General features: G+C 48.8%; 1 protein-coding gene across 1 annotated transcript; it reads right to left on the reverse strand.

Annotated features, from left to right (window-relative positions):
• On the reverse strand, nucleotides 1–24878 carry LOC150050921 (myosin-3). The gene is made up of 39 exons (XM_090351577.1): nucleotides 24675–24878; nucleotides 22686–22829; nucleotides 21785–21941; nucleotides 21234–21261; nucleotides 20663–20771; nucleotides 19680–19772; nucleotides 18945–19008; nucleotides 18765–18863; nucleotides 17219–17322; nucleotides 16987–17125; nucleotides 16515–16633; nucleotides 16277–16426; nucleotides 15523–15693; nucleotides 15107–15442; nucleotides 14963–15019; nucleotides 13771–13858; nucleotides 13562–13679; nucleotides 12912–13035; nucleotides 12683–12819; nucleotides 12348–12603; nucleotides 11493–11735; nucleotides 11216–11392; nucleotides 10965–11110; nucleotides 10783–10873; nucleotides 8884–9273; nucleotides 8665–8791; nucleotides 7159–7277; nucleotides 6770–6966; nucleotides 6252–6435; nucleotides 4786–4951; nucleotides 4419–4543; nucleotides 3298–3606; nucleotides 2983–3186; nucleotides 2773–2898; nucleotides 1974–2144; nucleotides 1771–1875; nucleotides 1251–1346; nucleotides 1014–1151; nucleotides 1–147 (listed from the first exon to the last, which is right to left on the reverse strand). Exons 1-39 carry the CDS (start codon nucleotides 24876–24878, stop codon nucleotides 121–123), a joined length of 5838 nt encoding a protein of 1945 aa, XP_090207703.1. The 3' UTR covers nucleotides 1–120.
• Nucleotides 24879–26109: the final 1231 nt, after the last annotated feature.

Consider the following 26109-nt stretch of genomic DNA (forward strand, 5'->3'; position numbering starts at 1 on the left):
AACAAAGCCAAGTTTATTGCCTGTGAAAAGGCGTGACATGGAAATGCAGTCTAGTGATCAGGAACCATGAAAACATACATTTTGCATATCTTCTGTTGGTTCTGATCCTGGAGAGTTTCCTCACTCCTCACTGTCATGGACCACCATCTAGAAAGAAGAAGGACACTTGTAGTCAAGTCAGACGGCAGAGACACCTTTCCTCCTCCCTCTTTTCCAACAGTTATCAAGGAGTTGCTTGTACATATCAGTAGGCCACAGGATGTTTGGGGGTGGGTGGAGAGGGGATGATCTTAGATCTTGTAAGATCTATATATACAATTATATACAGGAAGCTTGAGAAACCAGCCATGAGAGACTGCACACCCACATCTGCATAGCCAGTGTCCTAAGTGGATAGACACACTGCAGAAAAAAGCCTCCAGCTCTGGAGAATACTTCTGCAGCAGTGCTCTTGCACCAGCAGAGGGCGCGTGAGAGCTCAATGGAATTCCATTCTTTCTGGAGATGGTGCTTGTTTTTGTTGTTATTGTTAAATCTTTTTTTTTTTAAGGTAGGTAGCTGGTGATTAATTACTCAGGGGGCTGAGATACGGGGATCAGGGTTTGAAGCCATCTGAGATATACAAATATGAGAGATTCTTATCTTCAGTTAACTAATAGGGAGCGCGAAGCTGAGCTCCAGCCTTGAGTGAAAAAGCTAAACGAGAGAGCCATGCCCTGAGATCACACCCCAGTACTAACACAAACAAAAAGAAAATTATGGGTAACACCTTTTTTTGGTGCTTGACTTTGAAAGCAGGGCTTTCATGCTTGCTAGGCAGGCGCTCTACCGCTTAAAGTACACTCCCTGCCTTTTTTGCTTTTATTATGTTTTTCATTTCATAGGTTTCACATTGAAACCAAGTTGCTTGATGCAATCTCCTCCCCAGATGTAGTGGAGAGGACTCTCCACAGTTGCTCCTAGCTCAGAAATTTCTGTCATGGCTGTGGGCTGCTCTCGGGTCAATGACTTACCCTGCTAGAGGTGAAGTCTCGGGTCTTGGCACGAAGCTTATTGACTTGAGATTCTGCGATGTCGGCCCGTTCCTCTGCCTCTTCCAGCTCATGCTGAGCTTTCCGGAATTTGGTGAGATGAACGTTAGCTTGTTCATCCTAAATACAAAGAACCCGGCAAGTCAAGATTGGCATGTTCCTCTCTTAGAGTTCCCTGCAGGATGGGAATTAGGCATCAGGTCTACATCACACACTCACCGCCTCCTCCGCCTGCCTCTTATAGGACTTGACTTTCACTTGCAGTTTATCTACCAGGTCCTGTAATCTCAGCACATTCTTCCTGTCCTCTTCACTCTGAACATGGGAATGTCGTGAGAGATGAGAGGTATTGCTGCACAGAACTGACCCATTTGCTGAACTCTAGTGTTTCTTCTTATGTTCAGATGGACACACCGGGGGTTTTTGTTGTTGTTTTTGTCAGTCATGGGGCTTGAACTCTGGACCTGGGCACTGTCCCTGAGCTCTTCAGCTCAAGGCCAGCACTCTCCCACATTGAGCCACAGCACCACTTCTGGTTTTGTGGTGGTTAACTGGAGATAAATGTCTCATGGATTTTCATGCCCTCAGCTGGCTGTGAACCACGAATCTCTGATCTCAGTCTCTTGAGTATCTAGGATTACAGATGTGAGCCACTGGCACCCAGCTGTATGTACCGTTCAGAGGTGCTTAGCGCTGATAGGAAAGAAACAAAAGGCCAGCAAAGCTTCCATCTACCTACTTGGTATGTGAGCTCCTTGACCCGGCGCTCATACTTCCTCAGCCCCTTCACCGACTCCGTGTTCTTCTTCTGCTCCCCTTCCAGCTCAGACTCCAGCTCTCGGATCTGAGGAGAAGTTGGGGAGTTGTTCTGGGCTCCGGTGGTGTGAGTGGGAGGAGCTGGGCAAGGAGACCCAGGCCCAGCCAGGGATTCCCCCATTGTACCCTGGCCTCCAGTTTCTGGATCTGCTTCTTGCCACCCTTCAGTGCCAGCTGCTCAGCCTCGTCTAGACGGTGCTGCAGGTCCTTCACCGTCTGCTCCAGGTTCTTCTTCATCCGCTCCAGATGAGCGCTGGTGTCCTGCTCCTTCTTCAGCTCCTCAGCCATCATGGCTGCCTGCAAAGTATATTAGGCCCACTTAGAGGCCGACAAAGCGGAGAGTCCTCATAGCTGTGGAGACTTGGGTGTTTGAAAGGCTCCTAGGGACCTCCATCTCCCAAGGGCTCTTCCTCCTGTGACTGCCAACATATACTTTTGGAAGATCCTGAGGCTAGGAGAAGACTGGTTTGATATTCAGCACCCCAGTCCCGGGGATAGCAAGGTAAAGACAAGGCCCTCTTGAGAACTAAGGTGGTAACAGAGAAGCCAAATTGCTTCATGGTGCTATTCCTGTGCTAGACAGCAGGTGGCGCCATTGGATCTGCAGAACCAGGAAAACTAGCTAATTTGTGGGAAAGGTGATTTGGAATGTGGACAAGGATAGGTACAGTTTCCATGTCTGGACATGGCCACCTGATGAAGGACAAAAGGACATGCCTCTCCTTTCTGTCCTTTATTCCATATATTCCATTTGTGCAGGAGGGAAGTGCAGAGTTTGAGGGGAGAGGGCAGGGATCCTGGAGCAGATATGGCCCACGAATGTTCTGGGGGAGCTCTCTGCCTGTCTCATGAGACTTTCTAGGGGCTCAGGGAGTAAAACAGGCTTTGAAAAAGCCCAGGTCCGGAACGGAAGAGCGAGCCTTACATCGGTGATAGCCTTCTTGGCCTTCTCTTCGGCATTCCTGGCATCTCTGCTGGCATCTTCCACCTCACTCTGGAGCTGCGTGAGGTCTGTCTCCAGCTTCTTCTTGGTGTGGATGAGGCTGGTGTTCTGGGGAAGAGGAGGGAGCATCACTCCGGTGTGTCTGAGGCTCTCCTCAGGGTATCAATGCAATCCCCAGGCTCCCGCCCTCACCTGGGTATGCAGCAGCTGCACCCTCTCATTGGCATCCAGGAGCTCCTGCTCTGCCAGCTTCCGGGCCCTCTCTGTCTGCTCTAGTGTGGCCCGTAGCTCCTCCACCTCGGCCTGCAGCAGGTTGGCTCTGCGCTCCACCATGGCCAGCTGCTCCTTCAGGTCCTCCTGGCCCCGGAGAGCATCGTCCAGGTGCAGCTGCGTGTCCTAGCGACAAGGCACAGGAAGATGGCCTGAAATGGGTGCCCTAGGCCCATGCACCTTGTTCTGAGTATTTAAGGATGGGAGAGGCTTTCCTGGGTGAGGGGGGTGCCCCACCTTCAACTGGCCCTGGACACTACGGAGGTGTTTGAGGGTCTCAGCGGCCTGGCGGTTGGCGTGGCTCAACTGGATCTCGATCTCATTGAGGTCACCCTCCATCTTCTTCTTGATCCGGATGGCTTCGTTGCGGCTCCGCACCTCTGCATCCAGGGCGCTCTGCATGGTCTCCACCGTCCTCTGGTAGTTCCTCTTCAGCTGCTCGATCTCCTCGTCCTTCTCGGCGATCTTCCGGTCGATTTCTGACTTCACCTGGGTCAATTCGAGCTGGATGCGGAGAATCTTGGCCTCTTCATGCTCAAGAGCGGCCTTTGGAGGAGACAAATAAAAGGGATGGAAACCCTGATGGGGCAGAGCCGGCGACACCAACATGCAGAGCCCAGTCCCTAACTCCAGCTCCGTGACATTCAAAAGTACCTTTGCCAAAAAGTCTCACTCAGCCGGCTGGCTGTTGGCTCATGCCTTGAATCCTAGCGACTCGGGAGGCTGAGATCTGAGAATGGAAGTTTGAAGCCAACCAGGGAAAGCAAGTCTATGAGACTCTTATTTCCAGCAAAAGGCTATGAGTGGAGCTGTGGCTCAAGTGGTAAAGCACCAGCCTTGAACAAACAGCCAAGTGAGAACATGAACTGAAGCTCCAGGACTGCTACACACACACACACGCACACACACACGCACACACACACACACACACACACACACACACACACACACCTCTAACTTCAGTGAGGAAATGAAACCTGCTTCATTGTGATTTGGCTTCAATCATACCATCACACACTAAGGACATTTAAATCATCCTATGTCTTAGAAGCAGGCAGCACTTCACATATATTTTTCAATTTGCCTTAGATTTTAGGAAATCTGACTTTTAGACCTATTTTAATGTCAGAATTTTCTCCAGTGAATTCAAGATCTGTCAGAGGTATTATCTGATCCAACCTCAGAGTTATGGAGGTGGGGAGGGAGGAATCAAGCATTAGGACTGTGGTTTTACAAAGGTCAAAACAAAAACCTAAGACATTGATGGGGGCGTTTCACCTCCCGCCCCCACTCCACTCCCCACCCTCACATTCTTGACTTTTGCTCCTGCTGCTGCCAACAGCGGCATCTGAGCTCACCTCGGCTTCCTCCAAAGCCATCTGGATATCAGCCTTTTCCAACTCCATCTGCTTCCTTGATTTCTCCAGTTCATGGATAGTTTTCCCATTTTCAGCTATCTGTTCTGTGAGATCTGCTATCTCCTCTGCAACAAAATAAGTCCCCCACTGCAGCTAACTGCTGCCACCCAAATTTCCCCGGCATGCAAAACACTGGCTGCCTGCATTTGCACATACCAAAGACTCCTGTTTTCTAGAGATAAGCAACTGTACATAGAGAGACTGAAAAGCAATGCAAAAGATGGTGTCTGCTTCCTGTGAAGGATAGGAGCACGCATGCCCACCTTGCCATGCTCTGACAGAGTGGGGGAGGGAAGGAACGGCTTACGCTCTAAGTTCTTATTTTCCCGTTTCACGGTTTCCAGCTGATCCAGGGCTTCCTCATAGGCGTTTTTCAGTTTGAAGAGCTCGGTACTCAAGCATCGAGACTCCTTCAGGGAGGCCTCCAGCTCTGCTTGACTCTCTTCACACTTAGTCTTCCACTCAGCTAGCACCTGAAATATCCAGTGGTAATTTTGGCTTATCAGCTCTCCACCAAGCTTTGAACTCAGCCCAGCCAAAAAGGGAGTACTCTCAGATCTAGGGTTACACTTCTCAGAGCCTCTCGCTTCAACTTCTTATTGCTGATTTTGGGCTTAGCCAAGATTTCCTTCATACATTCACTCAATCAAGAGCAGCTGGGGGCTGGTAGATCACACCTGTAATCTTAGTTTACTCAGCCGGCTGAGAGAGGTGGGCACCAGTGGCTCACAACTGTGATCCTAGCTACTCAGAAGGTTGAGTTCCAAGCCAGCCCAGGCAAAAAAGTCCATAAGCCTCTTATCTCAAATAAACTACTTAGAAAAAAAGCCAGAAGCGATGCTGTGGCTCAAGTGGTAGAGGGCTAGCCTTGAGCACAGAGAAGCTGGAAGTGGAGGTGTTGAACAATGGTAGAGTACTATCTTTTTTCATTTTTATTTATTTTTTTGGTCATGGGACTTAAACTCTGGACCTGGGCACTGTCCTTAAGCTCTTTAGCTCAAGGCTACTGCCCTACCCCTTGAGCCACAGCACCACTTCCAGTTTTCTGGTGGTTAATTGGAGATAAGAGTGTCATGGACTTTCATGCCCAGGCTGGTTTTGACCTGCAATCCTTAGATCTCAGCCTTTGTATAGCTAAGATTATAGGCATGAGCCACCAGCCCCCAGCTCAGAGTACTATCCTTGAATGAAGGTACTCAAGGTGCCCAGGCTCTGAGTTCAAATCCAGTACTGCCAACACACACTCACACACACACACACACACACACACACACACACACACACACATACACCACACAAATTTTGCTCAAGATCAGTAGCAATTGCTATCTCCAAAAAGCAAACAGACCCTTGGAGGGAGGCTCCTTTCCTCATACAGTATTTCTAACTGTCACTAAAACATTGGCTTGAGTCATACCTACTTGTCTCTCACACAGAGAGTGGAGTTTCCAATATGCCTCCTATTGGAACATGTTAAGAGTGCCACACATCAACTGCCTAGGCACTCCAGCAATGTAGGGGAGAGCAAAATGCTGGGGGCTGAGCAAGACTGTAGAAATAAACCAGTCCCTACTCACAACCTGTGCAAGAGACCCCACTCCCCACCCCCTACTCCATTTCCATTTTGCTTGCAAGAGGAGGAAAGCACCCCGTGGGTAGTTCAGGGACATTCTCCATGCCACATGGCTGATGGGGAAGAGCCAGGCCTAAAGCCAGCCCCTTTTTCTAGTGACCAACCATAACCCCCCACATCATGGCAGTTGGCAACACCACCTTATCAAAGTTCCGCTGCTTCTTGTCCAGAGCAGCAGCCAGGGAGTTGGCTCTTTCCACATCAACCATGAGGTCCTCCACCTCTCCTTGCAGCCTCTGCTTCGTTTTCTCCAAGGATGCACATTTAGCATTCACTGCCTCAACCTGTTCCTCCGAGTCTTGTAGGCGCTGAGCAAGTTTTTTCCTTTAAGGACATGACAAAGAAGCAGATGTTATTTTGGCTTTAATCTTAATGAACATCGCTGCTCATCAAGCTGGAGTTGCTGATCTATGGGATTTCAGGAGCCCAAGATGGATTCCCCTCCACTCAGAGCCTGCAATCCTTAACCTGCCTGTCTCTAACCAAGATCAACGTGGATGTCCTAATGAGACTGGCTAGTGCCACACACACACACACACACACACACACACACACACACACACACGGTAGATCATCCTCAGTTGTGAAGCCAGAAGGCCTGAGTGTTGTGTCATGTGAGTACTTAGTGTCTAGTTCTTTCCAAGGCACAGTTGCCTACTTGGCCTCCTCCAGCTCCTCTGTGCGCTGGATGGCGTCCGTCTCGTATTTGGTTCTCCACTGGGCGACCTCACTGTTGGCCTTGGACAGCGCCCTCTGCAGCTCGGCTTTGCCTTCCTGCTCCTCCTCATACTGCTCCCGAAGCAGGTCGCAGTCATGGCGGGAGGACTGCAGGGCATGCGCCAGGGCGTTCTTGGCCTGCAGGATTAAACAAATAAAAATTTAAAAAAAGAGCCCACAGTGGATTCAGTACCTTGTGTGTCACATGATCCACAGATGCTCCTGCTGTCAACCCTGATGGGACAGCGCTGTGTGGTGGGTATCCTGTGCCCATGCAATCCCAGGTGATACGTGAACATCGGATCAAGGACACAGAGGCAGGGGAGGCACCTTGCTTTCCTCCTCCAGCTGCCTCTTGAGCTCTTCTATCTGTTGAGTAAAGGCTTGCTTGCTCCTGGAAAGTTGGGACACGATGCTCTCTTTCTCTTCCAGTTGACGACTCAATTCACCTGTGTTCAGAGGGAAATATTTTCATTCACTCATTCCTTCACTCACCACTCTCATAGTACGTATAAGATCTGGCAAGCAAAAGAGAAGACGTGACCCTTTCTGGGGAGAATGGCTACATCCATGGATGGGAAATGGCACACCTGTCAGAGACAGTGCCAGGATTGGCTTCTAACAGTGAGGACCGGGAAAATAAAAATCATTGTGCCTGAAAATGCTATCAGGGGCACCAAATGACTTCCCCAGAGCTGCCCACTGGCCTCTTCCTTTGTTACAAAGGGAACTCCTTAGTGTTCCCAGGAGCACATCAATGTGGAAGTGCTCCTTGGCTGAGCAGGGCCAGTTTAGGTTTATATGCTCACAGATGTCAGAGATAATGGATAGGGTTCGTGGCTCCACAGCTCATTCTTTAAGGTTATTGCAGAAGGGGCAACTAACAATACTTCTTTTTAATTTATCTATGGTGAGGGGGCAGTGGTGACTAGAGCCACATTTTCTAGATAAAAACCCCAAGTAATCTTCCCCTAGTTTTTGTTGTTGTTGGGTGTGTGGGTGTGTGCGTGTCTGGTACCAGGGTTTGAGCTCAGGGCCTCACACTCTAGCTTGGCTTGTTTACCTGCTCACTTGTTACTCTGTCACTTGAGCTATAGTTCCAGTCTTTTTTGCTGGTTAATGGGGATAAGAGTCTCATTGATATTCCTACCTGGGCTGGCTTTGAACCCAGCTCCTCAGATCTCAAACTCCCTTAAGTATCTGAGATTTCAGGCATGAGTCACCACTGCCAACTTCCTTACATTTTTATCACACATAGAGAGGTGACACAAATTAGCCCTGTGTCTCTCTTTATTCTCTAAAAATTCCAAGTGCAGACACCATGCTATAAGAATCAGAGATGGCTGCCAGGCAACGTGGCTCACACCTGTAATCCTAGCTATGCAGGAGGCTGAAGATCATGGTTCAATACCAGCCCAGGCACTAAAAAGTCCATGCGACTTTCATCTCAAATGAACCACCAGAAAACCGGAAGTGGCACTGTGGCTCAAGAAGTAGGGCGGTAACCTTGAGCTGAAGAGCTCGGGGACAGTGCCCAGGCCCAGAGTTCAAGTCCCACCACAGACAAAAATAAAAAAAAAGGAATAGCAATGGCTGCATCTTCCCTTCTCCTCCTACTTCTGCTGATCAGACTCTGATCACATTACCCTGGAATATGCCAGTGTTTCCAGTCCCTCCTCATTCTGGTCCGCTATCCGCCCTTTAGGAATATGTTGAATGCATCTTTTGTGGCTTCTCTCCACAAAGTCTTTAGTGCCAATACTGTTTGGGAAATCCTCTACCAAACCCTCCCTACCCTTCTAGGCCCCGGGGCGCAGGTGGGGCAGCCTGGCTCACCGGCCTCGGTCTGCAGCCTGGACTTGTGCATGGTCAGCTCGCTCAGGCTCCTTTGGGTCTCCTCGTTCTTGCCTCTGGCCTCGCTCAGCTGGTCCTCCAGAGTCCGGCAGATCTTCTCCAGATTGGCCTGAGGAGTGGGGATAAGGGGTTGAAGTGGGGCGCAGCGGATGTGCCGGGGCCACGGGTGTCCCGCGCGCAGCCCCCCGAGCGCGCGCGCACCTTGGACTTGGACACGCTTTCCACGCTGCTGGCTAGGTCGTCGATCTCCAGCTTGAACTCGCTCTTCTCCTTCTCCAGCTTCTGCTTGACCCGCTGCAGGTTGTCGATCTGCTCGGCCAGCTCGGCGGCGCTGTCTGCATGCTTCTTCCTCAGCGTGGCCACCGTGGCTTCATGCTGCAGCGTGGCCTCCTCCAGGTCCCGGCGCAGCTTCAGGAACTCGGCCTCCCGCTTCTTGTTCAGCTCGATCTGGGTGGAGGTGACGCCGCCCGCCTCCTCCAGGCGCTCGCTCAGCTCCTCCAGTTCCCGGGCATAGTCGCTGCGCTGCTTCTCCGTCTTGGCCCGTGTGGCCCGCTCCGCCTCGATCTCCTCCTCCAGTTCCTCGATGCGAGCCTGGGAGGAGACCAGAGGGGCCCTTCACCCACAGCCTGCAGCTCCGCCCAGGGAAAGACCCTTTGGGTCACGGCTCCCAGAACCCACCGAGGGGCCCGCCACACCCAGGCAGGGAGGGATAAAGGAACTGTGAAATAGACAGACAGACAGACAGACAGACAGACAGACAGACACACACACACACACACACACACACACACACACACACACAGAGGCAGACAGGCAGACAGACAAATAGACACATAGACAGACTGACAAACAGACACACACACACACAGACAAACATATAGATAGACACATAAATAGACAGAGGATAGGTGGGTGGATGGATGGGTGGGTGGGTAGATGGATGGATAGATAGATAGATAGATAAATAGACACAATGGAATATTATTCAGCCATAAATAAAAGGAATGAAGGCAAGCTATTTTCAGGAAAATGGACAGATTTGTTACCATACATTCAATAAGCCAGAAGCAAAACAAATATCACATATTCTCATGCATAGTTTTTTCTTTTTGTTTTACGGGGGTCTTTTTGCCAGTCCCGGAGCTTGCACTCAAGGCCTGGGCATTGTTCTTGAGTTTTCTCAAGACTAGAGCTCCTCCACTTGAATCACAGCACCACTTCCAGCTTTTTTTTTCAGTTTATATACATGGGTGGGAGGAATTGAACCCAGGTCTTCATACATGCTAGGCAAGCACTCTATCTACCACTAGGCCAAATTCCTGGCCCTTCATACATAGATTATCATATATATTATTGTGTAGTGTGTGTATGTGTTGTGCATGTGTGTGACACATACACACCAGTACTAGGGCTTGAACTCAGAGCCCTAGGTGCTGTCGCTGAGCTTTTTCACTAACGACTAGCACTTTACCACTTGAGCCACAGCTCCACTTCTGGGTTTCTGGTAATTCATTGGAGATAACAGTTCATAGGCTTTCCTATCTGGGCTGGCTTCAAACCCCTTTCCTCAGATCTGAGCTTCCTAAGATTATAGCTATGACCTACTGGCATCCGCTTTTATTTTTGTTTTTTAAATCTATCCAAATATAGAATAGTTCGTGATTGCTAGAGGTTGGGAAGGTGGGAGAGGCTGGATTTGATCAGTGTATATGTGCTTTGAAATGTCACAGTGAATACAGTTAATTATACAGCTAATACATGTTTCCACTCCTATGGGATGAATGAGTTGTCTGATCTCACAGATAATTAGGAATGTCACTAATTTCCTTTCAAACAAGTTTTTCCTGTGCCAACTGTCATTATGCCCACAGTAACTAACCCAGGGTGGTTTCCATTCCCCTGAATGTTGACCCAAATATTTCGATTATGTGTTTCATTGCAAGTTGTGGGCGGGGAGGGGGAGGTAGTGTTCACAGCTGGCAGAAAGGAAACCCAGAACATGAGTCCAGGTGGTCTTGCTCACTTGCTCTGGGTGTGAGAGGCCAGCACATAGCTCCTTGGGTGACCCATGTGTGAGCGTGGAATTCGAAGGCCTCCTACCTGTAGCTCTTTAATTTTCTTCTGAAACTGGAGGCCCAGAGTCTGCTCATCCTCCACTTTGCTTTGCAGTTGACTGTACTCAAAATCCTTCCTGTGGAGGGAAAGGGACAGGGTGTGAAGTCACAATCCACCAAGCACCAGCCTTCAGAGCACAGGAGCCAGTGAGGAGTGAGTGAATTTACTTCTTCAGCCTCTCATCCAACTGTTGCTTGTCATTCTCTAGATCCAGGATGGACTCTTGAGCAAGCTTCAAGTCTCCCTCCAGCTTCCTCTTGTTCCTTTCCAGGTCTACTCTCAGCTTCTTTTCTTGTTCTAGAGAGCTTTCCAACTGGAAGAGGTAAAAAGGAATGGCACCTTGTTAAAAGCCTCCCAGAAAAGGAGGATGTGCACGCAGAAAGACCAGGACTGCCCGCGATTATTGCTGTTGACTTACATCATCCACTTGCTGTTCCAGTTTGCTCTTGATTTTGCTCAAAGAGTTGACTTTGTCTTCCTCTGCCTGCAGGTCGTCCAGGGTCTGCTGGTGGGCCTCTTGGAGGGCCTTCTTCTCCCTGGTCAGCTTAGCAATGGTCTCATCCAATCCAGACAGCTCTTCTGTGAGGTTTTTTACCTAAGAAGACATCTCAGCCATCAGGAGAAGGGATGGTTTTGTTTGTAGTGGATATGTCAAACCAGAATGACACAGTGTGTGGTGGGGGAGGGGGGAATACCTTGTTCTCTGTGGCATGCTTCTCCTTTTCAACCTTGGCCAGTGTCAGCTCAAGGTCATCGATGTCTTTCTTCAGCTCTGAACACTCATCCTCCAGCTTCCTCTTCTTGGCGGTCAGCTCAGCGTTGATCTCTTCCTCATCCTCAGCTCTCTCGGTCACCTCTTTGATTTTGGCCTCCAGCTGGAATTTGGCTTTGATCAGCTGATCACACCTCTCCTCTGCATCCAATAAGTTTTCACTTTCCTAAGCAGGAAAAGAAAAGAATCAGAGTGAGATGGGTGAGAACGTTTAAAGGGTGACATCAGTTAAGATGCATTCATTTTGCTTACAAACTGACATGAATTAAGAACCCTTCATATCACTATTTGGGGATAAAAACAAAGAAGCAAGTAAATACATTAATAAGTAATAAAATAAATAACCTTCATTTAGGGAAAATGAGGTTTGTAATATTTTAGTTATCACATCCTTTATGAAGCACCCCAGCCAATTGTTTTTGTCAGTCATAGGGCTTGAACTCTGGGCCTGAGTGCTGTCTCTGAGCTCTTCAGCTCAAGGCTACCACCCTACCCCTTGAGCCACAGTGCCACTTCCAGTTTTCTGGTGGCTAATTTGAGATAAGAGTCTCATCGACGTTTTAGTGCCCGGGCTGGCTTTGAACCATGATCTTCAGATCTCAGCCTCCTAAGTAGCTAGGATTACAGGCATGAGCCACGGCACCCAGCTACCCTGCCAAATTTTAAGAAAAAAAAAATCTTCACCATTAATCTAGCTTTCCTAAAAATTTAGTAAAGTCCAGTACAACAACAACAACAATAACAATAATAGTCATAGTTAAAACCCTTAGGCACATACAGCTTGAACTTGGAGCTGCAGGTCATTCTTCTCTTGTACCAGAGTCACTAGCTTTTCTTCTAGCTCTTTCCTTTTTGCCTCTGACTTAGCCAGCTCGTCTTTGGTTTTCTGGAACTCTTCCTTCATGGTGGCCATCTCCTTCTCAGTCTCTGCGCTCTTGAGCAAAGGCTTGATCTTGAAGAACAGTTTCATCCAGGGCCAGTGCTTGACATTCATGAAGGCCCGTATGTTGTACTGGATGCAGAAGATGGACTCCCTGAAACACAAAGCAATGCTTATTCCTAAGGGGGTACCCCCCCCAGAGAGTCCATATTTGAGCAAAGACCCCACTTTACCTTCTTTGCACCATCTTCTGGAACTCCACCCGCATGAGGAACCCTCTGCACACAGCCTGCGTCCGGGTGATGAGTTTGGCCAGGCGGTCATCCCGCATCTCCTCCAGCGTCCCCAGCAAGCCGGCCTTGAAGAACACCTGCGGGGAGAGATGGACGCGGTGGGTCTGGTGCCTGAGGAAATTGGGTCAAGGAGAAGGACAGGCCAGGGCCTGCCACACCGAGGCCCCACCTTGGTGTGTCCAAACTTGTACTGCGTGTGGTCAATATCGATGGACGCCAAGAGCTTTTCACAAGCTTTCTTGCTGTCGATGAATTGCCCCTCCGGGATGGCGCTGGCATTCAGCACTCGGTATCTGCCATTGCATACACACACACAGATAATCAGACTATTGGCAAGGACATAACCCTCAGAGACCCAGCCAAGTTGAGATCTTTCTTCTTACAGGCAGGAAGGCCAAGTTCCCGAGAGAGGAAGAAAACTGCCCATAATCACGCTGCCATACAATGGCCTAGAATCTAGACCACTTAGGCCAGGCCTTTCCCTGCCAGGTAGTGAGTCAAATAAATACCAGGCAAAGCATGGGAGATACACACACACACACACACACACATATATATATGTATATTGATCCATGTATGTATTTGTGTCTATTTGTATACATGCATGCATATGCACACAAGTACATGTGCATATACATATATGTACATTACATATCCATACACACGTGTGGGTGTGTGTATATACCTTGACCACATGGTAGATTATTTATTTTACTCACAAGTCCACAATTGTCCTTTCAGAATGAATCTTTCCACACACACATTCCTCCCTGTCAAACCTAGTCTCCGTACAGCCCAAGAAGCTTTTTCCGTGCACACCTTTGCTTGAAGTCTCCATAGAGGATCCTGTTGGGGAAGCCCTTCCTGCAGATGCGGATCCCTTCCAGGACGCCATTACAGCGCAGCTGGTGCAGGACCAGGCTGTGTTCCATGGCCCCTGAAAGCGGAGGGAAGACCTGTCAGCTTGTTTCACCCGTGGCCCGTGATAGGCAGCCCCGGCTGGGGAGCACAGCCAGCAGGCGACTCACCGGGGGTTTTGGTTTCGTTGGGGATTATACAGCGCACGAAATGAGGGTGAGTGGTCCTCAAATTGGACATCAGCTTGTTCAGGTTTTCCTAAAGGACAGGGATTCAGTTTCAGCATGTGCGGTTTGCCTCTTACAAAGGCAGACACAGCATCATGAAAAATAAGATACATGCTTTGCCTTTATCACACGATCTAAAGAACGACATTTATTTTTGCATGCAGTCGTCTTAGGCCTCACACTCCTCGGATTACAAATAATATAGGTAAATTTAAAAGAAAGAAAGAAAGAAAGAAATGTTAGCCAGGCTTCAGTGGCTCAAGCCTATAATTCTAGCTACCCTGGAGGCAGAGATCTGAGCATCATGGTTCAAAGCCAGCCTGGGGCAAGAAAGTCTGTGAGATTCTTATCTCTAATAAATTGCTCAGAAAAGGCCAGAAGGGGTGGTGTAGCTCAAGAGGGATCGAGCTAATCTTGAGCACAGAGCCCAGGTCCTGAGTCCAAGCCCCAGGATCAGAATAAAATAAAATGAAATAAATGTTGTTTTAGAAAAGAACAGGCTCGAGATGACAGTGGAGGCAGATAGCTGATATAGAAGGCTATACATCCCTTACCTGAAAGTCTAAGGTGTGAAATGTTCCAAAATCTGAAACTTTGAGTGTCAAGAAGACACTCAATTAATTCCCCACCTGGTCAGGTGATAGGTCATATGCAAAATGTGCTTACAACATTTGCTGGAGTCCTTAAGGCCAGCCTAGGACTTGAACAAGGAAGTCACTGAGCAGCTAGATGCAGCTCAAAATGGTCATGAATTCTGGCCCTACACTTGTTAGGTGCCATGTATTTACTGTCATTCTGTCATTGACCTCACTCCCCTAATCAGATCCAAACACTACAATTTTTCAGTGGTGGGCATTGAACCCATGGCTTTGCACAAGTGCTGTGCCACTTGAGCTATGTTCCCAGCCCTTTCAGTTTTGTGTTTTTCTGATACAGGAACTTGGTCTACTTTTGCCTGGGCTGGCCTTGACTTCTCCACCCTCCTCCCTCTGCCTCCTGAGTAGCTAGGATGATAAATGTCATTAGGATCACCACTATGCTCAGATATTGCTGGGTTTAAATGATTCAAGGTGAGCCTCTGTACGTTGCTCATGGCTTAATGAACGATGAGCACATAACCTTGCACTCATCTTACTCTGAAAAGAGCAGAGACAGTTTGGAAGGAAGAACCCTTCTTCTTGGCAACTTTCTTCTTGCCACCATCAGCTGTGGGAAAAACAGAGGACAGGTGCTGTGAACAGCTCTGCAAAGTGGGAGGCAGGAAGTGACCACCCCAGGCCAAGGCCCCCTTCCCCTCCAGTCTTTTACCATCAGTTGTGGCAAAGGTGGCATAGAGGTGTGCCAGGAGCCTGTTGGAGGATTTCTGATACAACCCCACGACGGTTTCGTTCAAAGGGTCCTTGTTCTTCTCCAGCCAGCCTGAGACACTGTAGTCTACGGTACCCGCATAGTGGATCAGAGAGAAGTGGGCCTCGGCTTTGCCTTTGACCACCTTGGGCTTCTGGAAGTTATTGGACTTGCCCAGGTGCTGGTCGTACAGCTTGTTCTTGAAGGAGGTGTCTGTCGCCTTGGGGAACATGCACTCCTCTTCCAGGATGGAGAAGATGCCCATAGGCTAGATTCGAAGCAAAGGCCTTGGTAAACGGGAGCTGCAGAGCAGCATGGGAAGGGGGTTCTGAACCTGGGGTAAGATACCTTCTCTATGAGCTCGATGCAGGCAGCCAGGTCCATCCCGAAGTCGATGAACGTCCACTCGATGCCTTCCTTCTTGTACTCTTCCTGCTCCAGCACAAACATGTGGTGGTTGAAAAACTGTTGCAGTTTCTCGTTGGTGAAGTTGATGCACAGCTGCTCCAGGCTGTTATACTACCAGCAAAACATAACAGACACAGGGAAAGTTAGACTGCCTTCAGAGAGCCGTAAGGTGTCACCTTTAATGGCCTTGATCCTTGCTACTCCATTTCTGCTCTCAAGGCCTGTCATCTCCCTCCGGGGAGGCCCAGCCTCCTTCAGAAAAGAAAAGACTTCTCCATATGCTCCATATGACAATATGCTTCTAACACAGGACAGTGCAAATAACTATAAAAAATACAGTGTGAGGACAGGGGATATTTCTCGGTGGTAGGGTGCTTGCCTTGCATGCATGAGGTCCCCAGCTTGGACTCTGTAGCACCTCAAGACAGCTATAAATAAATAACTTCATTAATTTAAAATGTATTTTCTTAGCATCAAATTCTGTGTTCCTTGTTCTGGCTCTTCCTAACTCATAAATAGTATCAGATTTTTCCTCCCAAGTATTCATTCGTGGCTAGCCTTTCTGAAATACTAACAAACCCTCTCAGCGTGGAAGCTCTCTTCCCCCTCGTTCCCTCTGTCGAGCTGTTCTACAGAATGCCTTCCCTTTAGGATTATAGAGAGCTATCCAAGGCAGAAGGGGAACCAGACAAACCTCGAAGATTTCAAAGCCTGCGATGTCCAGAACACCGATGAAGTGCTGTCTGGGTAGCTTGGTGTCCAGCTGCTGGTTGATTCGGGTGACCATCCACAGGAACAGCTTTTCGTAGACTGATTTGGAAAGGGCATTCACCGCATGGTGCACCTGGCCAGGAAAAGCCAGTCCGTGAAGAGGAAGGCGGTGACAGTCAGGGGCCTGGGTCCCTTCCTGGCCTCTGGGACACGTTCTTTACCTGGTCCACCGTCTGTCCCTTGGTGACGTACTCATTGCCCACTTTCACTCTGGGGAAGCACAAGGCTTTCAGGAGATCGGAGGAGTTCAGGCCCATCAGGTAAGCTGTCTTGTCAGCCACTGGCAAGCAAGGAAAGACAACGTTCAGCCACACGGTGGCACTGCACTGAGATCATCTTGGTGCTTGGCATCGCCTATCCCTTAATGACATCTGTGGGGCCGGTGGAAGCGCTGCCACTCAGAGAACGGGATTGGTTTTATGAAAAAGAAGAATCTGTCCCCTGAAGCCCTGGTCACTGATCACCATCCCTCAAATAAGACTGTGCTAGGCATTTGACAAGTGGATGATGATAGTGCCCAGAGGCATCTGTGGTCCTGCAGTGGTGAAAGGATTCATCGTCTTCCAAAAGAGGCACTGACGATGTGAGAACAGCCCCGGCCCTGGCTGACAGCCTGCTCTGTGGAGTTGGTACCTTCAGTGCCATCGGGCTCTGCCTGCTCCTCCCTCTGCTTCTGCTTGAACTTCATGTTCCCATAGTGCATCACAGCCCCGGTCAGCTTGTACAATCCAGATTTCTCCTCCGGAGTGAAGCCCAGGATGTCGATGGCGCTCTGGACATGGGAAGAACAGCCCAGCAGTCAGTGGCCTGTGAAGAGGAGATACCCCCCCTCCTCTCACACCCCTCGAGCCTCCCCCCAGCTTACATCAGTAGCCAATAGCTCCTCGGCATCGTCGATGCTGCCCACAAGGATTTCACCTTGGCTGATGAACGGGTAGTCGTAAGGGTTGGTGGTGATCAGGAGCAGCTCTGCAATGAGAAAAGATTGCAGGGTTGATCCGGATACTTAGGGGAAAAAAATTCTTTTAGTGGATTTCAGCTTCTTCCAGAGCTGGGACTTTAACCCAGCAGGAGTCAAAAGTCAATGTAGAGCTGGAAATCTCTTTTCTCCTCTGTCTGAGCCCGAAAAGCACAGACCAGGAGAGATGTGGCTGTCTCCTATGCCTTTTAAATTAAAAGTCTTGGAGGATATTTAAGTGTCCTTGTTTCAGATGTGGATGATGCTTGTCAGGGCAGGCTGGAAAAGTTAGTGGGGAAAACTGGTTGGAAAAAAAAGTGGGACAGATCTGGAGTCACACTGGATGGGGAAGCAGAGATCTCTTCTTATTTCAGATGCAGCCAGCAAACAAAGAAGCCAGTGTGCCTAGAGGGTTCTGTTTGATACAGAACTGAAGGCAGGGTGACAGGCTGGCTATCTGTACATCTGCTGGGTTCATCTGACAGTGGATGGGCCTCTCAGCCTTTGAAGAGAGGTTGGTTTCTGTGCCTGGACACAAGACGGCGCTCAAGGACAATTAAATGCTCAGCAGTTCAGAAGCCTGTTTTTTCTTCATTTAAGAAAATGAGTATTTACTACATATTTTACCTCTGAATGTCTTCTGTCTTGCTAGACACCTTGCTCCCTTGCACTTTTTTAATTTACATTTTATTGTAAAGGTGATATACAGAGAGGCTATTGTAACATAAGTAAGGCAATGAGTACATTTCTTTCTGAACAGTGTTTCCCCCTCCCTCATTTTCTCCCACTGCCTTCCCTCTGACTCCCCACCCCGCCTCAAGTTGTAAAGTTAATTTCCAACATAGTATCTAGCGATTATCAGTGTTGCATTGGTTCACATTTTGTCCCTCAGGTTCTGTGATTTCCTTTCTCTTCCCCAAATCAGATAAACTTATATACAAGACAAAAGGTACAGAAATTTAAAAAAAAAAATCTTGTTTCTATTTCTTGGAGTTCATTTCAATAAGCATCGCTTTATATGGCCATAGCCACATAGCTATTGAGCCATTTAGATCTCTGCTAAAAATATCCTAAGCATTATTACAAATGAGGAAAACCATGCAACCTGTTTTTTTTGTTCAATATAGTTTTTCCCAAGTCCCATTTCCTTACGAATGGGGAAATGTCATTCTTTCTGATGGAAGCATAGAATTCCACTGCGTATGTAGACCATGTTTTCTTGATCCATTCCTGCTCTGATCCTGATTTCACCTTGCTATTGTCTGAGCAGATGTTTTTCAAACTGGTGTGGTCACTGCCCGAGTAGCTACACCCCACATCTGACATAAACTCCTTCATTGACACCGCATCACCTATGTAAAGGCAGAAATCTTCTTTGGGACCCAAGACCCCAAATGCATGAAAGACCATGCTTTCTGAGAAATTCTCCAACCCCATGGGGGCCCCTCCTCACCTATGAGCTCCGGCTTCTTGTTGGAAAGAATCTGGTAGAAGATGTGGTAGCTTCTCTCCGCCTTCAGCTGGAAGGTGACCCTTGATTTTTCCAGCAGATCTGGAACACAAATGCAGGCCTGCCTTCCCAGCTGTCCCCCAAAGCATGGCGACTGCACAGGACCCCACAGGGCCTACTTACAGGTTTCGATATCTGCAGAGGCCAGCTTCCCCGTGGTTCCGAAATGGATTCGGATGAACTTGCCCTGCACAAGGGGGAAAGAGAGAGCAGTTTGGTCTTGGGTATATGCTTTCTTTGTCTTCTTCCATGAAATGTGTCTGCTTCTTTCTGTTCCTCCTATATCTGCTCATGTCTCCCAGCCAAGCAGTGATCCCTCTATGTTTCTGCCTCTCTTTCCCCCCTCCCTTCTTCCCTCCCTCCCTCCTTCCTTCCAATAATAAGGCTTGAACTAAGGGCTGAGTGCTGCCCCTTAGCTTTTTCATTCAAGGCTAGTGATAGCTACACTTCTGGCTTTTTAGTGACTTGTTAGAATTAAGAATCTCACAGATTTTCCTGCCTAGGCTAGCTTTCAAACTGTAATCCTCAAATCTCAGCCTCATGAGGAGCTACGATTACAGGTATGAGCTAATGTTTAACCAGATGCGTCTGTACTGACCAGGTTTGAGGTCGTGTGTCTTCCCCTCCTCCTGCCCCTGCTCCCAGCCATTACCTGCCAACTCCACTTATTGTGGACTCGGCCCCTGATCACTCAGCTAAGTCTAGTGCATGCCCAGTTCGTTGAACTCTACGTGAGCACATCTTGTTTACTTGTTTGGACATTCATGGTCTCCCTGCTCTGGTGTGTAAACTCCCTGACTCTAGCTAGACAGCTTATAGGCAGAGAGAAGATCCTGGTGCAACCAGGCTCAGACTCACGAAGCGAGAGGAGTTGTCATTCCTCACGGTCTTGGCGTTGCCAAAGGCCTCCAGCAGGGGATTAGCACTGATGATTTGATCTTCCAGCGTCCCCTAGTGGGAGAAATGAGGAAAGAAACAAAAATCTTTAATCCAGAAAATGATGGGAAAGAGTGCTCATTAGGTCCGCCTCTCTGCCTGGGAGAGAGGGGTCCCTCCCTCCTCTCCGACAATCCAACCCGAGGACCCACTCACTCATCTTGATTCTCATATAAAACAACAAGTTCTCAAGCTGCCCCCAGATTGAGAAGCCTTCACATCTTTTCTTCCAAGAAATCACATGATCCTGTGCTATACCCATGCCTTGACTAAGATGATTTTACATCCCAGCCTGCTTTTCTCACTCTCACTTTCTCTCTCTCTCTCTCTCTCTCTCTCTCTCTCTCTCTCTCTCTCTCTCTCTCTCTCTCTCTCTCTCTCTCTCTTTCTCTCTCTCTCTTTCTCTCTCTCTCTCTCTCTCTCTCTCTCTCTCTCTCTCTCTCTCTCATTATTTTCTCTTTTTCTGGTACTGGGGCTTGAACTCAGGTACTATCACTTAAGTTTGTGTGTGGGGGGGTCTTGAAATCAGGATTTGGGCACTGTTCTGAGCTCTTTTGCTCAAGGCTAGTGCTCTACCACTTTGAGCCAAAACATCACTTCCGATTTTCCAATGGTTAATTGGAGATAAGATTCTTACAGGGGACTGTCCTGCCAAGGCTGGCTTCAAACTGAAAGCACAGAGCTCAACCTCCATTAATTGAAGATAAAGAGTACCCAGACTGGCTTCAACTGATTCTCAAGTCTCAGCCTCCCGAGTAGCTAGGATTAGAGACGAGAGCCACCCATGCCTGGATCCATCCTGATTTTCTCTCCTTGTGGAGAGAGGAAAGTGAAGGCATCCTTTTTCTGAAGCTGGAATGAAGGCCCAAGAGGCAGCAGAGCAAACCTCCCCCACCCCTGCTCACCTTCATTTTGGAGTCCTTCTTCTTGGCCAGGTCTCCAGTAGCTGCAATTGTTGCAAAGTACTGAATAACCCGCTTGGTGTTCACAGTCTTGCCTGCCCCGGATTCTCCGCTGTTCAGAAAGGTGGAAGGAAAAAAAGGAAGTAAGACCTGAGCCCAGCACTGATGGCTCACAGCTGCGATTCAAGCTACTCAAGAGGCTGAGTTCTGATGATCAAGGTTCGAAGCCATCCTGGACAGACAAACCAGAGAAGTTCTTATCTACGATTAGCCAGCAAAAATTCAGATGTGGAACTGTGGAGAAGGCAAGCTCCAGAATAGGCATTTTACAAAATAAAAGGAAAAGTGAGATCCACAAGTGTAGACAGGCTTCCTACCTAAGATTCAGCCTGGACATGGCTGAAACCAGCCATGGAACCACCAGAGCAGCAGAAGCCTAGGGAGGAAGCAGTAGCCACTTGCTTAAAGTGAGTGGCCATCATACTTTATGCTAAAAAAGGGGGGGGGCATTTCCTAAAGGGCAATGGCACCTTTGTCCATAGCTGTGACACCACTCTGTACCCCAGATACTCACGTGATCAGGATGGACTGGTTTTCACGATCTGTCAGAGGAAGGAATAAAATAGAGCTGATGGCACCATAGCTTACCAGTGCCCCTGCATCTCTCAAGGAGCCACAGCTAAATTGCACAATCCTGTTCCCTTTCAGTTGCCATCTTTACTGAGTCCTCGGTGGGAAGGGAAGCGCTTCCGTCTTTTGACTGAGAATCAAAGAGGCAAGGCCCTGATGACAGCCCGTGGCTTCTCCTTGGAGGAGATGGAGACCTCTACAACCATCTACTTGTGTTTCTGATTTGTAGCATCTTATCAATACTTTGATAAGTGCAGATTCCTCCCTCATCCTGGCTCTGGACAGATTGTCTGTCTTCTTTCTGCCTCTTCTCCCTCCTCTCTCTCTATTCCCTCCTCTCCCTGTCCTGGTACTAGGGTGAGGCAGGACTAGGATCTGGAACAGTAGCTGAGTTCTTTTCCTTGCCTCCTTCCTCATCCCCCCCCCGACCCCCCACCCCGCCACATCTAACCCATAACAGATTCAGCCCCTCCCTGCTTCCTCCTCAGAACATACCAGTCAGCATGAACTGATAGGCGTTGTCAGAGATGGAGAAGATGTGGGGCGGGGCCTCCTGGCGCTTTTTGCCTCGGTAGCCATTCACCACCTCAGGGTTGTACACCGGCAGCCACTTGTAGGGGTTGACAGTGACACAGAAGAGACCAGAGTAGGTCTATAGAGACAGAGGGGGAAAAATGTATGTATTTATGTATGTGTTGGGTCTTGGTTTATGTTAGATTTCTTTCTGATAAACCTGTATTAAAGTAAAGATAAAATATTTGTTTATTGGCAGTATGGGATTTGAACTCAGGGCTTGTTTGCTGAGCTGGTAATCTGCCACTTAAGCCACACCTCTAGCCTTGATAGTTTTGGGGTTTTTTGTTTTTTTCGGTTTTTTTTTTTTTTGGTTTTGCTAGTTATTTTGGAGATAGAGTCTCAGACTTCTCTATTCAGGCTGGATTTGAACCAGTCTCTTCAGGATCTCAGCCTCCCGAGTGGCCAGGATTACAGGAAGAGCCACAGGGGCACTGCTTCGATTTCAATTTATATGTGTGAAGCAATTGAAATTCAAAATGGAGACTAGCTAGACCATCCATAGCTAGCACTGTTTTTTTTTTTAATTTGATTCTTTTTTGTGTTTATTTTTGGGGCAGAGTTTTGCTGTATATCCCAGGCTGGCCTTGAACTCTCTATCCTCCTGTCTTAGCTTTTGGAGTGTTGAGATTTCAGGTGTGAAACACCATACCTGTCTCCCATCAATCCCTTGCTTTATCTTTATTTCTCTGCCCCTCTGTTTCTTCTTTCTTGCCCCCTACCAGTCAGAATCCCCCCACTCATACTGTCCTGTGTGCCTCCCCCCGCCCCGCCACCCCATGTCTACTGTCCCAGGAAAGCCAGGGCTGGGGGCAGCACTCACGTAGATCATCCAGGATGTGTAGCGGTCTTTGAGGTTGTACAGCACTGCTGGCTCATTCAGATGTGTCAGCATGGCCATGTCCTCGATCTTATCGAACTTGGGGGGATTCATGGCATACACATCTTCTGGCTTCACCACCAGGGTCTGAAAGGGGATGAGGTGCCAGGGCTTGGCTCATGCTCCTCCTGTTGCTGCAGGAAGACACTCACCCAGGTAGACAGGGGAACATCTGGCTGATGGCCAAGGAAGACACTATTCTGGGGAGGCTCATGGTGATGAGGGGACAGGAAATGTGAAGTCTGTTACTGGGGCCCTTTGTGGATTTCCTCTCCAGTGTATTTGGGGAAGAGGGGACAATGAGAAAAGTTCTGTCATGGAACAGAAAATGCAGACATTTCAGGAGGTGGAGGCCTGTGGCAGGGATGGGAAGCCAACAGGACCCATTTAGCTCTGCAGTTGCTGGCTGTACCAAACCAGTTGTGGTGTTCCACGGGCTCCTCCCAGCCTGCTCAGAGAAAATGACTGAAGCAAGGAGAAGAGAGACAGCTGGGTGGTTTGGATTCCGAGGCTTGTGTCTGGGGTGTGAGCCAACATTTGAAGCTCTTTGAGAACAGCTGTTGAACACCCCCAAAGCCCCCTCATTGTAACCCTCCTCACATGCTTAGGAACGAGTAACCTGTGCCCCACTCTTTGTCCTGTCTGTGAGCAGAGGACTACAGGCCAGATGAAGAATGAGCCAGGGGCCAGGCAAGCAGAGGTTCCGAGCATGCACCAGGGCTTTGCATTGGTCTCAGAGGCCTTGAGATTTTCCTGTGTAGAGCCTGAAGCCCTGAAGTGGGGGGTTTCTCTCCTCTGTGTTTGGCACCTCATTTTTCTCAATTGGCCTATCCTGTCTCAGAAACCTGCCTTTCTTTCCAGCAAGGAAACTATCCTGAACATGGCCCCTCCTGTCCTGGGTCTCTTTAATTATCTCACATAATTGCTCATTGTGTCTAGCTTCTGCCTTCCCTCCCAGTGCTTCTTAGCTTTGTGTGTGTGTGTGTGTGTGTGAGAGAGAGAGAGAGAGAGAGAGAGAGAGAGAGAGAGAGAGAGAGAGAGAGAGAGAGAGAGAGAGAGAGATTTTTTTTTTCTTTTAAGTTGTGGGGTTTGAACTCAAAGCCCTCAATTGCTGGTTGGTTCTGAGCCTCTTTGTGCTCAAGGCCAGCTCTACCCCTTGAGCCACAGGGCCACTTCTGGGTTTTGAGTGGTTAATTGGACATAAGCATCTCATGGAGACTTTTCTGCCCAGGCTGGCTTTGAACCACTCTTCTCAGATCTCAGCCTCTTGAGTAGCTAGGATTGAGGCATTGGCGCCAGACTTTCTTCTTAGCTTCGTTATCTATGAAGTGTTTGCTGGGTTGAATGCCCTTTCCTTTATTCAAAGACGCCATTTCCTCTTCTTATCTCTTAGGTTCTCCTTTTTCTCCCTGTTTTATTTTATTTTATCTTATTCATTTTATCCTATTTATTTGGGGGGACATGTTTCAGATTCAGAAGGTCTTGAGGTCCCAAATACCTTCCAACTTTGCCCAGGATGGCTTGCCTCAAAATGTAATGAGCTGTAACTCCTTCCTGATAGCACATGTCTGCTAGTTCTTTGAGCTTTTGGTCCAGTCGGGGCCTCTTGCCTTTTTTTCCATTTCTAGAGCTAGGGGAAACCTAGATTTCCGAGGAAGAGTTGTGAAAGTGCGTCTCCTAGTGTTGGAATCCCAATTCTGCACCTTTGAAAAGCATGCAAACATTGATTAAACAACAACAACAGCACGGAATGCTAATTGCTTTGATCAACCATCACCAGGCCTCTTCCCTGCCTAGAAACCAAGACCAGTGCTCACTCCACTTTCTCCTAGAACACCTATGGGCCATAGAGCCCATGGAAGTGGCGGGAGCCAATTCACATGCATGGAAATAAAGCAGAGAGCCAGAGGGAGGAAGGTCCCTGAGCCTTACCCTGCTGTCTTCTGTCTCCACCGTCACCTTCCCATCCTGGCTACTCTTAATCTTCCCCTTGGCATACTCTTCTTTGGAGTCCACCACAAAGCAGTAGGTTTTGGCATCGAAGGGCTGGTTCTGAGCCTCGATCCTCTCCTTTTCCGACTTCCGAAGGAAAGGGGCGGCTATGCCGAACACTTCCATTTCACTGTCACTACTCATGACGTCAGCTGCAAAGCAAACCCACCAGTGAGCCTAACTGCCTCCTGACCAGGCACCAGGCAGCTCCCACCCCATCCCAGAATCTGCCTGCCACCTTTGTACTTCAGGGGCACCACATGCATAGATAAAGACATTCGTCAAAGGGCATCCTGAAATGACGAGTGGCAAAAGCAGTTTTGAATCGTTTTGAATGAAGAAGGCTTCACCCACATGCAAGGACAGAAGTCACAGCCTGGCTTCCTTTGGTGGCTTAGAAGCTAGTCTCTGATAGCAGCAGAAGACTAGAATGGCAGAAGGGCTGCTTCTTGTCCTGGCTTTGCAGCTCTAATGTCCTGGCCCAGTAATGTCCACGGGATTACCGGGAAGAGGAAGTGCCAGATGATTTGGGCTCATCTGAGGACTTCCAGAAGCCTGGGGGTTCTCACCTGAGTCACACCTGCAGGAAGACTGAGGAAGACTGCAGAAGGCAGTAGAGGCTGGGAACCACCGAACCTGCAAGAGCACACACACACACACACACACACACACACACACACACACACACACAGCACCAAAGTTCAGAGATGCCTGGGAAGATACCCCGGCACAGTTTCAAGTAAGCTCTTGATGAGACTAAAGTAGTAAAGCCAAAGAATGAGGCATTTATAAATAACCTTAGCCAGAGGCAAGCTGGATAAAACCATCATCTGTCCTCATTTGGCTCTCTTCCTCCCTGCCTATCCTGGTATAGTCTGCCATCATCAGAATAATAAAAAAAAAACAATGCTTAAAAGGACAGATGCCCTGAGTTTTAAAAAATGGGGGCTATCAAGCTGGCAGAGACCAGAAGGGTGGGGGGGCAAGCAGGTATTCTGTAAGCAGGAGAAATCTCTGCAATGGGTTAATTAACACCTGGCAGCTACAGCAGTAGGGGTTCAGAGGGGTTGAACACCGCTATACAACCTGGGAGGCTGAGTCCACGGGCCCACACTGCTCAGGTCAGATGGGCCAGCGGGAAGGTCAGGCCAGGGTGGACAGGCGTGCAGGTGTCCACCAAGATCCTGACCAGGAGGAAGAAAGCACCTGGAAAACCTCAGCTTCAGGGAGGTGCTGGTGGCAGAGAGAAGCCAGGCATTTGGGCCCAGGGAGAATTTACTCCTCATGGAATTCTATGAAAACTCCTTGGACAGAGACATGAGGTACCACCTTACCCAAGCCAGGCAGGGCCATGGCCCTGTGGTGGAGCTGCATG

This window comes from Megascapheus bottae, chromosome 17 (assembly GCF_031878675.1).
Source record: "Megascapheus bottae isolate mThoBot1 chromosome 17, mThoBot2.hap1, whole genome shotgun sequence".
NCBI lineage: Eukaryota > Metazoa > Chordata > Mammalia > Rodentia > Geomyidae > Megascapheus > Megascapheus bottae.